Source organism: Solea senegalensis, linkage group LG20, assembly GCF_019176455.1.
Source record: "Solea senegalensis isolate Sse05_10M linkage group LG20, IFAPA_SoseM_1, whole genome shotgun sequence".
Classification (NCBI taxonomy): Eukaryota; Metazoa; Chordata; class Actinopteri; order Pleuronectiformes; family Soleidae; genus Solea; species Solea senegalensis.
Genome location: NC_058039.1, coordinates 16,221,497 through 16,236,833, shown reverse-complemented (window position 1 = coordinate 16,236,833; position 15,337 = coordinate 16,221,497). Strand labels below are relative to the sequence as shown.

General features: G+C 42.1%; 1 protein-coding gene across 1 annotated transcript; it reads right to left on the bottom strand.

Annotated features, from left to right (window-relative positions):
- Nucleotides 1–3,495: 3,495 nt before the first annotated feature.
- On the bottom strand, nucleotides 3,496–14,811 carry LOC122786880 (gonadotropin-releasing hormone II receptor-like). The gene is made up of 4 exons (XM_044053395.1): nucleotides 14,804–14,811; nucleotides 11,601–12,141; nucleotides 9,049–9,250; nucleotides 3,496–7,830 (listed from the first exon to the last, which is right to left on the bottom strand). The coding sequence occupies exons 2-4, from the start codon at nucleotides 12,138–12,140 to the stop codon at nucleotides 7,415–7,417; spliced, it is 1,158 nt and encodes a 385-aa protein (XP_043909330.1). The 5' UTR covers nucleotide 12,141; nucleotides 14,804–14,811; the 3' UTR covers nucleotides 3,496–7,414.
- Between the last annotated feature and the right edge of the window lie 526 nt (nucleotides 14,812–15,337).

Below are 15,337 nucleotides of genomic sequence, written 5' to 3'. Positions count from 1 at the left end.
TTTTTAAGTAGGTGAGTTTGTGCCAACTATTTAGCTAATTTTTAAGAAATATGTAACCAAATACCTCTACATTTTAACATTCCCAGTTTTAACCTTTTCATGTCCTCATAGCCAAAGCACAGGAACATGCGTGTGAGCATGGAATTATAATGTATGTGTGTGGAGAGCAAACAGGAGGTGAACGTTGAGGGCAGCAGATTTAAATGGAGCCACACTTTTAGATTCAATGTCAATAACCAAAGAAAAACAGTTAACAATATAAACATCTACACTCAAAATGTTTAGCTAGAATTATTTCTGTCTTAATGGGCAGAAATATACACACACACCAAATTAGCTATCGTCTCTGAACTACCAACCAAACAGGGAACAGTAGCTACACTGCTAACACCACTGTGTAGCTAGGCAGCTAGCTAAGCTGTAGCACCACAAAATAACTTACCTGCAAATGTTCTAAAAACCTGCCTGTTAGTGTAAATATACAGAGTCGTTGGGACAAGATTTTGTTGCCAGAAAGCCGTTTTAACATTTAATCACCAAGTTTGACTGTTTGACTTACAGATATCTGTGAAAATGGTGTCACAGGTGTCTATAATTCAGTTTCTACTAGCCAAAATGACCTCACAGATATCCGTATTTCAGGTTTTTGCTAGAGAGATTCAAACTAGTTTTGCCATTGAAGTGTATGGGGTTTGGCATTATATAAAGCTACAATTCAGTCTGTAGCTGAATTTTAGATGTATTTAATTCCAATTTCAGATATCTACAACGTCATTATGTCTGAAAAGGACAATGTAGATATAAAATGAGGGTAATTGAAGATATTTTGAACTTGAATTATGACCAGTTTGAGTCTACTAGCAAAAACTGAAGTGTCAAAATGAAATTAGATAGCTGTATCTATAGTTTTGACTAGTAAGAATGACATTGCAGATATCGGTAGTGAACATCCTTTCGAGTAATTAAAAAAACCCGGCTTGCCTTAGACTCCTGGTTTCGAGTTTGACCGATCACGACTGAACAGGATTTCGTTAGCCTGCAGTAAACCGAATTTCGTAAACCTGCTAGCTGTGTAGAAACATCCAGTTGTAAACGTCATCTCTCAACTGTGAGTCCATTCTTGCGTCCCACATGGTTTTTTAAGAAGTGCAAACAGAAAACACCAGTCTGGGCCTGGATATGCTTTCTATACATTGGCAACAGCACCCAAAATATTAGCCGTAGCCAACCAGACGATATAGCTAATATGCTAAATGGAGTGATGTCAATATTCACCACTGCTAACAAAGAAAAATGAGAAAATGTGCCTCTTGTTAAATGACCACAGAAGTTCATACAGTGTTTGATGGGTCAAAAGTGTGTGTTGCCTCAAGCTTTAATGTTCCTCAAGGTTTATCTTAATGTTTTATATGAGTATGAAAAGTCTTCATTCAAAACAGCAGTATAAACCTCAGGGCCTGTGCCCTTCTATTCTTTTATTTTTTACACAGCTGAATGACGTTAACGCGATGCCAAAAAAGTGTATTTGATATGGATGACTGAGAAAAAGTCAGTGTTTTATATAGTGAGAATTAAGTGTGTAGTTGTTGAGCTAGTTTTTTTTTAAAAGGGAAAGCATCTGTAACTTCTTTTTTGAACCATTCCTTTGTCTCTTTTCATTTGAGTCTAATTGCGTTCCTCCTGTTGTGCACAGGAAAAGGTGCCAAAACAAGTGTTCACTCTTTTTTTACAAAAAGGTTTTTATTGTAATTATTAATTATTGTTAGAATTGATGCCATTCATTATGATAAGTTCAACGTTTTGCTGTTTCTTTTTGACATGTGTAAGGATGCTAAAAAAAAGGATGTTAGGATTGCTTTATGATGAGTTTTCAAGAGACATTTTGTTTTTTAGCCAAATTTGCTTTCTGCCCTGAAGAGTCAGTTTATTATAGGGAACAAAGAAGTATAAGAAAAGGTAAAAAAAAATGTAGGAATGTAGAAACTGGCTGCTAGTACCAATGAGAAACAGTGCTTTAATAATGTTCTCAAAGCTTTCCACTGGTGAACTGATGGCAACTGCAAAATGAAAGCTTTACACTGTCAAGACTGAGGTTATGTACTTGGTCTTTAGGTAACGCGGAAAGGTCAGGATGACTGACTGTGGGTGCGCTGCATGAGGAAACACGGGGACCAAGCTGTGACGTCATTGACTTCTTTTCATGTTTAGATATTTATCTTTTTATCAGTTTAATCTAGAACATTCGCACAAATCACAAAAACTGTGTCATATTTTGGATTATGCCAATTTTACTGAGGTTTGCCGGCCTAATGGTTTGGATTTCAGACTGTAAATTGACTCATTATACTTGCAATTGGAAAATCTGGGTAATGTAGGGGAGGATTGTTTTTGTGATTTGTGTGAACTATAAGCTTATTTATTTAGCCTCAGGGCTTCCACTGTTAGTAATTAACTTGAAAAGGTAGTTAAAAGCTCATTAAAAACAAAAACTTATATTTATTGAGAATTGAGTTTTTCCAGTTCCTATAAGCTACCTATCTAGCTGCACTAGAAGCCGAACATTTATTTAAAAAAAAACAAACAATAATATTAATAAAATAGTAATAGTAATAATGATAATAAAACATATAATGACCATAGAACAAACCATTACTGTTTGTTACTTTAGCAGAAATAACCTGGGATTAAAATGTTCCTTTTAAATTATGTCAAAGTGAATTGTGTTCATTTTGAATTTAAAACAAATAATAAAAGTGGTATAATTTTATTAACTAAGCTATTTTAAAAGTTTAAAAGTAGTATTTTCAGCTTTCCTACCAAACAGCTTGGTCTCTGTGTAACTGCAGACGTCTCTATTGGAATGTCAGACTTCACTCTGCCTTTTCGCCCTCTCTCTTCACAACCCAACTTGCCTAAAACCAAATAAAGACATTTTGTTTAATTCATGTTTCTAAATCTCTCTTTTATTTTGTTATGATGATGTTTTATTATCCTTTGTTGCCTAATTCAGCGTGTACTGGATTCTTCCCATAGACCACAACAACATATTTCCTCTTAAACTACATTTGTTTTTGACATACGTCACCAATAGTCACGTAATAAGTAATTCCCATGAAGGCTAATTTCAGGCAAAATTGTCACCTAGAGATGGAGCGGATTTTTAAGTCATGAAACTTCAGCCAAACAACAGACTACATAAGAACAAATGGAAGAACTCTTAGTCTATGTATGTCATGTTTTATATACTGTATTCACAATTGGTTAATCTGCCAATGTTTTCTCGATGAATTGTCCGTGAGATGTTAGAAATTGTAATTATTCAGTTTTAATTTTTTTCTTTGTTATATGAAGCCCTCAAAGCGAATAATTAATCGTCAAAATAATCGATGATTCATTCAGTCATCGATTAATCCAGGACTTGTTTCAGCCCTAATGACTACTACTACTGACTACCAATGTCACATAATAGTATTTCACACCAAGAGTATTGTCCAGGACATCTTTTATTGAGCAAAGACTTATGAGACTGTGTTGAATATATGTATATATATCTAATATATATATATATATATATAACATCACACCTGCTTACAAGAGAGTAATAACGTTGTTATAGTCACATTAAATGAGCACTTTATTAGGAAAACACAACGATCAGATTGGTTGGAGCTGATGGAAAGTCTACAGTAACCCAGATACCGACCAGTAACTTTCTCTTTCTGGTCATAGTTTTCTATCTTTTAATGGAGACTTTGCTACATCCACTTCAGATCCTACATATGACATAACATGAGGGAATACGTAACTTTAGCATTCCTGTTGTATCAAACATTTCCTCTAGGGGACAAATGTCACGCCCCCTTTCCTTGTGTGAGTGTGTGATGGGTTGCAGGTGTGAACGCTTGATTGAACAACAGGTGTGTGGTGGATCCTGGGAGCTGATTGGTCCTGCACAGAAGGTTCCAGTATAAGAGGCCGGATCGCCGACTAGCTGCAGTGGACTTGCCTTGAGTCACTCACTATCAGATTGTTTGCAGACATCTTGTGTTAGTAAGCCTTTTAAAAATTGTGTGTTTAATGTGTTGCTGGTGGGTTCATGGGAGGTTAAGAGAGGGAGTCTCCTTGTAAACTTTGTTTGTGGGTTTTCTCCCGTCCAAAAACCATGAAGTTGGACACTCCTCATCTGGAGGATAAAGCCATAGAAAATGAGTGGATTCCTATCGTATCAAACATTTCTTTTGGGTTGTGAGTGTGTGATTGAACACCCTGTGTGGTGGAAAGTTATTGGTCCTGCACAGAAGGTTCCATTATAAGAGGCCGGATCATCGTTACCTCCTGTGGATGTTCCTTGAACCGCTCACAATCAGATTGCTTGTAGACATCTCGAGCTTGTGCTAGTAAACCTTTAAAAATAGTGTGTCCGATGTGTTGCTGGTGGATTTGTGGGAGGTTGCAAGATTAACTTTGTTTGTGGGTTTTCTCCACGTCCACTCTAAATTGACCGTTATGCGTGAGAGTGAACAGTAACCTGCTCTTTCGCCCTTCGTCAGCTGGAATTTGCACCAGCCACCCAAACCCTGCGACCCTCATGTGGAGGATAAAGCAGTAGATGATCAATTAATTATTTACCAAACACAACAGTCCCCACATGTGAATCCAGGAGATGATGCAGTCAGAACAGACGCTGGGCTTTTTTGAAACCCCAGCGTCTGTATTAACTCTGTGTCTTCTAATAAAGTGCCTCTTGAATGTGTTTATGTTTCATATAGAGTGCACATATATGTAATGATGTATATGCTTCAGTAACAATGTGTAGCTTCTGCCTATGACAACCAACAACATGTTCAATACTGGCAACTTTGTGCATATAAATCTCAAGAATGAATGAATATTTCATCAGTAATGACTCTTTTACATTCTATTGCTCTCTATACAATTTAAAAAAGAAAAACATCAATCAGTGAAACAATCAGCCATGCAGCATTACAGTAATTACCTTGTTAAGTAGTCTTAAGCTGCTTTCAGACATGCACGGAGAAAGAGAGAGAGTGTGCCCCGAGAGGCCTCTGAGTGTGAACGCAAATGTCTGCACGAGTCCCTCCGGAGATTCTTCAGATTTCTCCTGCTGGCTCCTCAGAATAATCTCTGGATAATGTTGCCAGTGAGGTCACACACGAGAACGCAGCAGGAAGAGAGAGACACTGGAGGAACCAGTCAGAGCCACGAGCCGTTACGTGGACAGTGTTGGGAGTACGTGACGTGTGTCCCGTAACCATTTCTTCCTGTTCCTTTTGCAACAACATCATTTACAAGAAACGTCATAAGGGGTTTTCATTATTGGTAATGGTTCCCCAACACTGCTTCCTGCTGCATCCTTCGTATGCGAGCATCACACTGAGCATCCTCCAGACATTACACGGAGCTCAAGTCTGAAAAAAGCTTTTCTTTTTTCTGGAGGTAGTGATAACACCCGACACTTTTAAAGCTTAAGTAGCAACATTCTCTTCTAGGACTGAAAGAGATAAGAAGTTTTGACATCAATTCCGTGTCTGTGTTTCATATATATATATTATATACATATCTAAGTACCTTAGATTTTCAGTGGGTACACCTCAAGTAAATCCAGCAGCTATTGTGTCTGCTTATGCTTGAATACGTATTATAATAATAATAATAATAAAGGCCAGAGTGTAAGATGTGTCTCACATTCTCCACATCAGCTCCATATACTGCATATACTCATGTGCTGCTCCCAAAATGTAAAATTGGTGGGAATTGTGGTATTTGTCGACCTGGGCCCTGCTAGTACTTACAAAAAGTTTCACAATTGGTCCAGTAGATCGCCTCAGGCAGCAATGGCTGCAATGTAATCTCTGTTATATCCATAAAAAGTGCTTGTTTTGTCCAATAAATGGCTTGTGGATGCGTCAGAGAGTCCGCTCTCCTCTCACCGCACCAATTGTCCTGTCTCTAATATTGGTAAAGACAATCTGGCGTTCTCCAAATACTCATGGGGACACATGTCCCCACTGAATGCTGTGAGAGGAGAGTGAGCGAGCGGATTTTTACGAGCGTCACTGAATGCATCACAGCCTCTGCAAGTCACGGAGGTTGAAAAATACCAGGAATCCCCTTTTTAACTTGAGTTTAAAACACTGAGGGGTAAAGAAATGACACCGGTCACATTATTCATTATCTCCTGTTTTACTTTGTTTCTCTCGTTCCCTTCACTTCCTGTTCGTTTTCCTGCCACTCAGATGACCTGCTGATTAGTTTCACTGTTCAACCACTGTCACTTCCTTTTTATCTGCGTCCAGCTTTTGATTTCCTGGTGAATTATTGTCTCAAGTTTTGTTGTCTTCACTCCCTTTTCATTGAGTCAGCGCTTACGCGAAGGATTTAAGATGTCACTGTGCTTGTCGAACGTTTGTTTGATTCATTGTCTCTTAATTATCCCTTAACTCCCACAAGGTCCCTTCTATAAAATGTATTTGAGGTAATACACACAAATTTGACCAGAAGATGAACAAAAAATACAAAGTTAATCTCTCGTTAAGCCGATCGTTTGCATAAAATACATTCAAAGTCTTCAGACAAGACAATAGAAATGACCTAAACCATATTTTCACGACAGTAACATCTCTATGTGGTTTTTGAATTTAAAGGTCCAGTGTGTAGCACAATCGAACACAGTGTTTTATATCTACCTCAGATTAGATTGCAGGGTTTGGGAAGTATTGCCCCTCCACCTGTGTCACAGCCCACCACACCGACTCAAAGACGGCGTCACTGTATGCTGCATAGTTCAAACCGAATCAGTGTGGTTAAATTAAAGTATTACGACAAAAGTATTGGCACTCGTAGGTCTTGCAGCACATCATGAGGAGCCATTTGGATACACCACCACAGCGGTCAAAGAGCGGCAACATAACGGCATTACTTTCCCAGCTCATCAGCGTTGATGTGTCAAAATTGAATGATGAAGGACATGGAAGTAGAGCCTGGTTTTTTCACTGTAAGTCATTTGCTTCCTTTTGCGTCTTCTAAACTGGCCTGGATTTCAACAGCCAATCACAGTCTTCTCTCCCACTGAGACTATGAGCTTATGCAATATGCTAAATCAGCCAAAAAGCCATTAGCAGATCTCCTTTTAAGATGCTGACAAAGGTCAATAATCCTGCCCCAACAGGGACCACCACGGATGGTCATTAATTGCCCGCCTGCTGGCCGTCAGGGTGGTGTCTCCCAGGCCTCGGCACAATGATGTTCGCATATTGCAGCTAAGTCGAGGAAAGATGGTCTATCCTAATTGAAAACACCTAGAAAAAGAAGAGCCTGTGTGCTTGTGTGTGGTACGACTCTGACAGCAGAGAACACTGTCGTCGCGCGGCTTCAATCCCTCGGCCTCCGCTGTTTAACTCGGATTCCCGCTGTGCTGATTTGAACTCAAATCAGACTCCATCTCCCCAGGGGCTCCGGCTCTGCGAGCGGAAAGGCCATCCTCGGAGCGAGGCGAGGCGTTGTTGCCGCGGCGACCGCGGCAGCACGCCACCACGTCGGCGAGGTCGGCGCGGAACGACGACGTGTAGAAGCCGTAGATGACGGGGTCGCAGCACGTGTTCAGGTTGCCAAAGACAAACAGTATGTGGTGGACATACTCGGGCGTGTGCTGGATCATCGCCGGCTGGAACCAGTACCAGATCCCCATCAGGTAGTAGGGCGTCCAGCAGATGACGAAGGAGCTGACGATCACGATGGTCATCTTCAGGGTCTTCATCCGAGCTTTGGGGATCATGTCTGTTCCACTGCGTCTGAGGCAGTGCTCGCCATCTGCAGAGAAAACAACGTAGTGAAACACACGGGAGCATATGTTCTGTTAATGTGACGCTGTGTTCACGCCGGACGCAACGCGAACTTGTCTCGCGGCGACTTTACACACAAAGTCAACGCAGATATTTGTGTCGGCACAAATGATACCTTTCCCCGAGCGGAGTTTGTACGTGACGTCATTTGGAGACTCTCAACGCTGATAGGTCATCGCAATTTTTCTGTTGATGAGTTTCACCGTTAATTTCGGGAACTCCGACGTTCGTCCTTTAATTGATGAAAACATTCTTGGCAAATGTTTTCGCTTTCGCCCGTCTTGCGCCGGTCCAAGAATTTATGGATGACAAGCTTACGAAGTTAGCGGTGAAACTCGCCCTACGTTATTGTGACACCGCACAAGACGACGGTTTCTTCTCTGCAGACGTTTCCACAACAGAGAGTGCAGCAATGCTTGGGTTGATGGGGAAAAAGAAAATGGCCGTTACTTCTGTTTAAAATACGGCAAACTTGCGGCCAGCTCAAAATGACACCGCGGCATGACAAACGCAGCAAACCGCGTTCGATGTGAACACAGAATCACACTTTAAAAACCTTAAATAACGTCTGTATATACTGCACAAGCCTTTCTCTATCATATACACACACACGCATCATCATGACTCAGCCAGCAGGAGTTCAGCGTCTGCAGAAATGCAGACGGGTTCACAAGCTCAGCTTGTCACAGTGTTCAATTTGTAGCTGAACGAGCTCCCTGCTAACAGTAAAGGGTGACTGTGACGGCTAATGCCGGTGAACTGATGTCCAAAGTCTGGCCCGCAGGCCAATCACGGCCCTCGGTCAGATTTTGTACGGCCCACAGCTTCGGTTTTATAATGTTTTATTTATAGAGCCCATTAGCTCCTCCCACCTGTGACGTATTACGTTGTGACCTGGACGTCTGTTTGTCTGATAATCTAATGCTGGTGTTTCCATCATGGTACAGTTCGGTTTGGATTGATAAAACCCCGACTCAGACTTGTGCTTTGAATGAAAATGGTACCTTTTACTTGATAGGCGGGGTCTGGGCCGTGGGTGGACTCACCCTGACCGTACCCTACCATGGTTAGGCCAAGTAGGGGCCAGTTATTCTGGTACTATTTTGAGTGTAATGTTATTCCTGCCGATGGAGTTATCCTTGAACTGTGTCGGTGACTGACTCCCCCCGGCAAAAAGGTCACACACCTTTTCTCTTGTGCATCTGCCCATTGATCTTGGTGAAGATGCGGGTGTAGCAGAAAGTCATGACAAGCAGCGGGAAGACATACAGCGTCACAAAGTGAAACATGTTGTATGCCGTCTCCTGCCAGCGGTCCCGGAAACTGCCGTGGGTCACACACTGAGTGAAGTCCACGCCGTCGGCCTTAATGGCCCGAAAGATGAACAGCTGAGGGATGAATAGAGTGTAAGAGACGTGAGCAATGAGTGCATGCAGTCACAGAGAAAAACACACAAACACAGACACAGGGGGGGAAAAAAAGTGTAGTTTGTTCATGTTAAACAACGAATGTGTTTTTGTTTACATCCAAACAAACTACACCGAGGACCATGTCGTTCAGGAGAGCCTCTGACTCCATGGCGTGCATTAAAGTGGTTTGTTTTTGAATGCACCTTCAGAGTGACGTCGTTCAAAGACACGAGCGCTTGTTACTGGCTGTCGTGGAAGCAGACGTACAAGGCGATGGAGGTGAAGTCTGTTAACCGCGGCTCAGCTCGAGCTGCTGTCAGTGACAGTGAGTAGCAATTAGAGCACGAGTGTGAAGAAGAAGAAGGTCACTGTGATCACACAACGTCACACGGAAGAATATACATGTGGAATAATAATAATAATGATAAGAAGAACCAGATATCATGAGTGTTTATTACACATGTAGGGCCGGCTCAGGTCTTTATGGGGGCCCCCCGTCCCCCGTCCCACCACCTCAGAGTAGCCAGTGCTCGACTATTATTGACATAAATGTAGTTATATTTATGTTATTTACACTAAAACCAGTGTCACTTCTGTTTTGTTTGAATTAAACAAGTAAAACCAGTTTAATGACTGTGGTCGAACAGATAAGGATAAGGAAATCTTTAACTCTTCTTGTTGTTTTTACTCCACACACTTTTCCATTGTACAGTTCTAGCATGACATTAGACACAGACAGTACCTGGTACTTCAGGTTCCAAGCGAGCTGAGCCGATACTAAAATGTGCCGGTTACTGATCGGTCAGAGTGTCATCACTGGAAGAGTCACGAGAATCAAACCAAACATCACTTAAAAAAAGACTTAAAAATCCTGAAAACGTGCGTTAATCTCCAACATTTAGCATGAAAATATCTCAAATCTTAATATTTAACAGAGGAGTCTGGTGTTGGTGTTGTTGGCCGAATCACAACCCATATTTTAGTTCACCGACTGCGTCACGCAGGAAGTACTGAACTCATCTGTTTTAATGAACTGATTTTAATGATTCCGTACACTGATAACTGCTTAGCTCGCCCACGTTGAGGACGTACCACAGGACAGGAGAAAAACGACGTGTTGAGCCAAGAACTGGATAATGGAAAAGCATCATTAGTTCACTTCTGCCTTGGGCCGGCTTTGCTAAGAACCTCCTGCCTGTGTGCGGCTCCATTGTTTAAAACACTGATTATTAACTCCAAACTACACAATTTGTGTTGTAACATAATTAATGATGACAATTTTGCTTCTGTCTCTTTTTCCCCCCTGTTTCACATCCTGTTTTCAGTCAGTGGAGTACAGTGTATATACTATGTGAAACTGATCTGTGTGAATATATATGATAATGTTCTATTTCTGTCAGCGGCGTGTACACACACACACACTCACACACATATATCGTTTGTTCTTCCTTCCTCATCGAGTGTAAACAATACAAATGAAAATAATATATTATACATACAGAATATATTTAATCCACAAGAAGAGAAATACTTTATGTCAAGTGTTTTTTCTTAACATGAAAAGGGGGAAAAAACATATTAAATTCAACATTATATACTAACATTACCCTTATTTATATAAACAAATGCCTCAGTATTATATACTGTCGATAAAAGAATTGAACATTCATCATTAGAGCTGTGGAATGACACTGTAATGATACTAATGACTGAATGAATGATTCTTTTGTCAGTATAATCATTTTAATTTAAAGATGGAACCATGTGTGAGCTGTTAGTAGTTTAATCTTACCTGAACCTGTTTCTTACGATTCAGATAAATCAAACTTTTACAGCCTTAAAATGATGGACAATTAACGTTAATCCGAGGAAATGGCACGCGCCGAAAGAAGCGCAATTTAAAGCTGCAGTGTGTAACTTTTGTTGATTATTATTTATATGCGGTCACACCTGACTGAGGGAACGCTTGTGTGTATACAGCAGCAGCAGCGCAGAAAGTGGGCGGGGCAAGGGTTTTTTAATCCCGTCAAACTGTTGAATATTTCTCATAGACTTCTTCTCTGCGAGCATGTTTGTAGCTTTACTAGCGCAATGTTGTTGTTGCCTGTTGACAAGGAATGTCACCGGGCGACACAAGATCTAAACGGTATCTGCTACACTGACAAACACACAGAGAGTCATGTGGTGACGTGAGAGGCTACATCTGCGTCGCGTGAACTATGTATAATGTATGGGTTTAGTTTATTTTAGCTTTAAGTGTGTGGTTCTGTCCGACAGTCTGACACAGAGTGTTCACCATCTTGTCGTACAGTCTAAGAACGTTGTGTACCTGTGGGGAAGCCAGCAACACGCTCAGCGCCCAGGCCACGAGCAGCATGCGTCTGTTCCTGAGTCCGGCGTCCAGAGAGTCCAGTGGGTGGAGGATGGCCCGGTACCGGTCCAGACTCACCACCACCAGAATGAACGCGGCCGAGTGCATGGCAAAGAGCTTGAGGAAGCACAGCAGCTTGCACATGACGTCCCCGCCGTACCACTGCACCGTGATGTTCCAAATGGCGTCCAGGGGCATCACCACGAACGTCATCACCAGATCCGCCGAGGCCAAGCTGGCGATGAGCGGGCGCAGGTGCGCGGCCAGGCGGTAGCCCCGCCCCCAGCACACGCTGATGAGGACCGACAGATTACTGACGGCGGCAAAGACAAACAGCACCAGCGTGGCCGCCACGCGGCAGCGGGCCGCCACGGTGAAGGTCGGGGCCTTCCAGGGCGGAGCGGTGGGCGGGGCGGAGGCGTTGAGGAAGGAGAGGACGGAGATGTCCTGCGCGGGAGCAGGAGGTGTGGAGTCCCACAGAGACTGGTTTCCTGCCATCCTGTGACACGGGGACAGAACAGAAACACAAAGTCATAAAACACACACACGACCAACATAAGAATATGTCGGTCACTTTATGTCTCCATTAAACGGCCTTTTGTCACTTAAATCTGAAGCTTGTACCACTTTGTAACTCCCTCACGTCCAGCACCAAAGACCATCCATGCCCTTCAGGTCGTCAGTCCATCCCAGGGTCACATAGAGACATAGGCGGAGCTAGAGCGGAGGCAGGGGTGGCACTGGACCCCCCCTGAAATCTGATTGACCACCCCAGCTGATTGAACCGTCACAGCACCGCACGTCTTGTCAAAAGGAACCAGTTGCATTTTGAATCCTCCTGTGCAGTAGTTGGCGCTACGTACGACAAAGAGTTGTAATCCACCTTACTAGGAGAAGAGGAAGTATTGCGGTGGTTGCCTAACGACCCTAACCTCCTGAAATAGCCTTGGCCACCCTAAAGATAAAAGTCTAGCTCCGCCACTGCATAGAGACAGACAACCATTCACACTCATCCTCGCACCTACGGTCACTTGCCAGTGTCCAATTTGGCACCAAATTCCATAGAGAAAATCAGCATTTTTACCAACACTGCACACTGGAGTTGTAGATTCCACCGCCGCCTCCATCAATAAGTTGAAATGTGTTATTATTTTGTGACTTCAGTGTTTAAAAATCCTTTGTTTTGATTGACGCAAGTGACAAAAACGTTCCAGCTGAGGCAGCAGTAGACCAGAGTTAGAAATACAGCTTTTTTTGTATGGAATTTGGTGGAGAAGAGTGAGAAAAGCCTCTGTCTCTGTCCCTGTTAGACGCCGTGTTATCACTGAGAGTGAACGTCCACGCTGCAGAGGCTGGTTCATGGAAATGCTAAGTCACAACAACAACAACAACAACAATAATAATAATAATAATAACAATAATAATAATAATACAATATACAATTCAAAGAAACCCTGAATCACCCAATGATGGAAATGATGCAGTCACTGATGACGACCGTGAGCCAAGAAACCTGCTTTAAGGACTTTATTATAAAGCTGTTCATAAATTCATTTATCCAGTCATACCATATACATATATGTATACATATACACACACATATATATACATACAGTATATATATATATATATATATATATATATATATATATACATATGTATATGTATGCTGCTACAACAACATTCACTCGCTCTTACGATAAACATGGCTGATTGTAGCCACTTAACAACAGGCTGGATTAATATCCCATAGAGAAAATTAGCAATTTACATTAACATTAAGGAGATTTACTGTTGCCTCCATCAGTACGTTCACATGTGATGTTTCTGTGACTTTAGTCTTTGAAAGCTTTTATACGGCAGCAACAAACTCCTGTGTTTCTTCCCTCAGGCTAAAAACAGACATTTTCTCTATGGAATTTGGTTTGGGCAAGAGTAAGCACTTTACAAGCAGTCTGATAAATCCTCCTCCTCCTCCTCCTCCTCCTCATGTCCTTCTATATTGACATGATGGCTGTGTATATGACTGAGTCACGAACAGATCCAGTTATTGCAACGATCCGGCCTTTAACTGACACTTGGGCTTCTTTACCTCATCGATCACTCTGCGATATCTTCTTCACTGGAGGGCGAACAGCCACAGAACAGACATCATCTCAGTTTGTGAACACTTCAGTGTGTCATATCCCTTTCAACACACACACACACACACATATGTATGTATATATATATTTATTTATACATATACATATATATGTACATATATATACATATATATATGTACATATATATGTACATATATATATATATATATATATATTTATATATATATATATATATATATACATATATATATGTATATATATATATATAAATATAACCTACCCTAACAGCCCACAACCTAAATGTGCTTTCCAGTAAGTGGACACGGCTAAATGTGGAGTGATCAATGTAACTCAATAGTTTAAATAGATAATGATTGTTTCATCTGACCATAGTTTAGGACAAATGCAAACAATCCAAACGTCCCTCTCATTTGTCCATTCAGTTGTTTCCTTGCCAAATATGATTTTCCTCTCACTGCTATTTTTCCTTAAAGTGCAGCAGCACGTTGTGCTCTCAGCGGCACCAGAACAGGACAGAAAAAGAAACAATCGTTGCACTTTATAACACCCCTAAAACTCATACCAAAAAATAATAATATAGTCAATAAAAAAAGAAATAAATCTGAAACAGTAATGACAGCATTCATCCTCTGATCTCTTCTGTCACCTGAGCCACAGAGATGCTGCTGGAGCAAACATGGTGCAGAAGATGCAAGAGCGCCCTCTGCTGGCTGATTACTTGCAGGTCGACTTGTGTTGCTGCACCAAAAAAAAAAGAAGGTGCAACCCGTTGCAGCACACAGGTACATCCTCACATCCTAACGTAAGATTCTCAAGCGTCAAAATAAGGTTTTTTATTTGTTTCTCTCTTTAGAAATGAAGGAAACACATTCAGAGTGGAAGCTTCAGCTTCTTCCTTTCACTTCCTTTGCCCCCCCCAACCACACACATTCCCCGCGTCACTGCATCACTCACCCCCCACTGACACGCACGCACACAGAGTGACATAAACACAGTAAAAGCTCATTATTTCACAGTTTGGATGAGTTGTCTTACCTTAATGAGCTGCTGCTGCTGGTGATGATGATGATGGTGATGCTGACGATGCTGGTGACCACATGAATAAGAAGAAGAAGGAGAGGAGAGGAGCAGCAGCAGCATCAGCGTGGAGCTGTCCAGCGTGTTCGAGCATCACTGTCCACTCACTGTCTCCCGGACACTGTCCATTGTGTGAGGAGTCAAAGACGCGCGGAGCCTCCTCTAATCTCTCCATCACACGCCGGCCTCTGCCCTCTGAACACCGAGCGCAGAACGAACCAGCGAGCCGCCGCAGGACCCGCGCTCATTGGCTCGTCAGGCGCGGGTGACGCGCGAGGTGTTGCAGCGGAAGGAGACACCTTGGTGACACATAGAGAGAGAGACACACAGACACACGATAGAGCGAGAGACAGAGAGAGCGAGAGACAGAGATCCTGGAGAATTTCCAGAACATGTATGGACTCTTTGTGCAGAGCTGCGTTTATATGAAGGAGTGTTGTTTTGTCTCCTCTGCAGAGGAACACTGTCTGTCTGTCTGTCTGTCATTGTGTG

Coding starts and splice junctions, on each gene's coding strand:
- LOC122786880 (XM_044053395.1), bottom strand. CDS start 12,140: ATGGCAGGAAACCAGTCTCTGTGGGACTCCACACCTCCTGCTCCCGCG. Junction 9,251..11,600: donor TGTTGCTGGCTTCCCCACAG/GTACACAACGTT, acceptor TTCATCCCTCAG/CTGTTCATCTTTCGGGCCAT. Junction 7,831..9,048: donor GCAGATGCACAAGAGAAAAG/GTGTGTGACCTT, acceptor TTTTCTCTGCAG/ATGGCGAGCACTGCCTCAGA.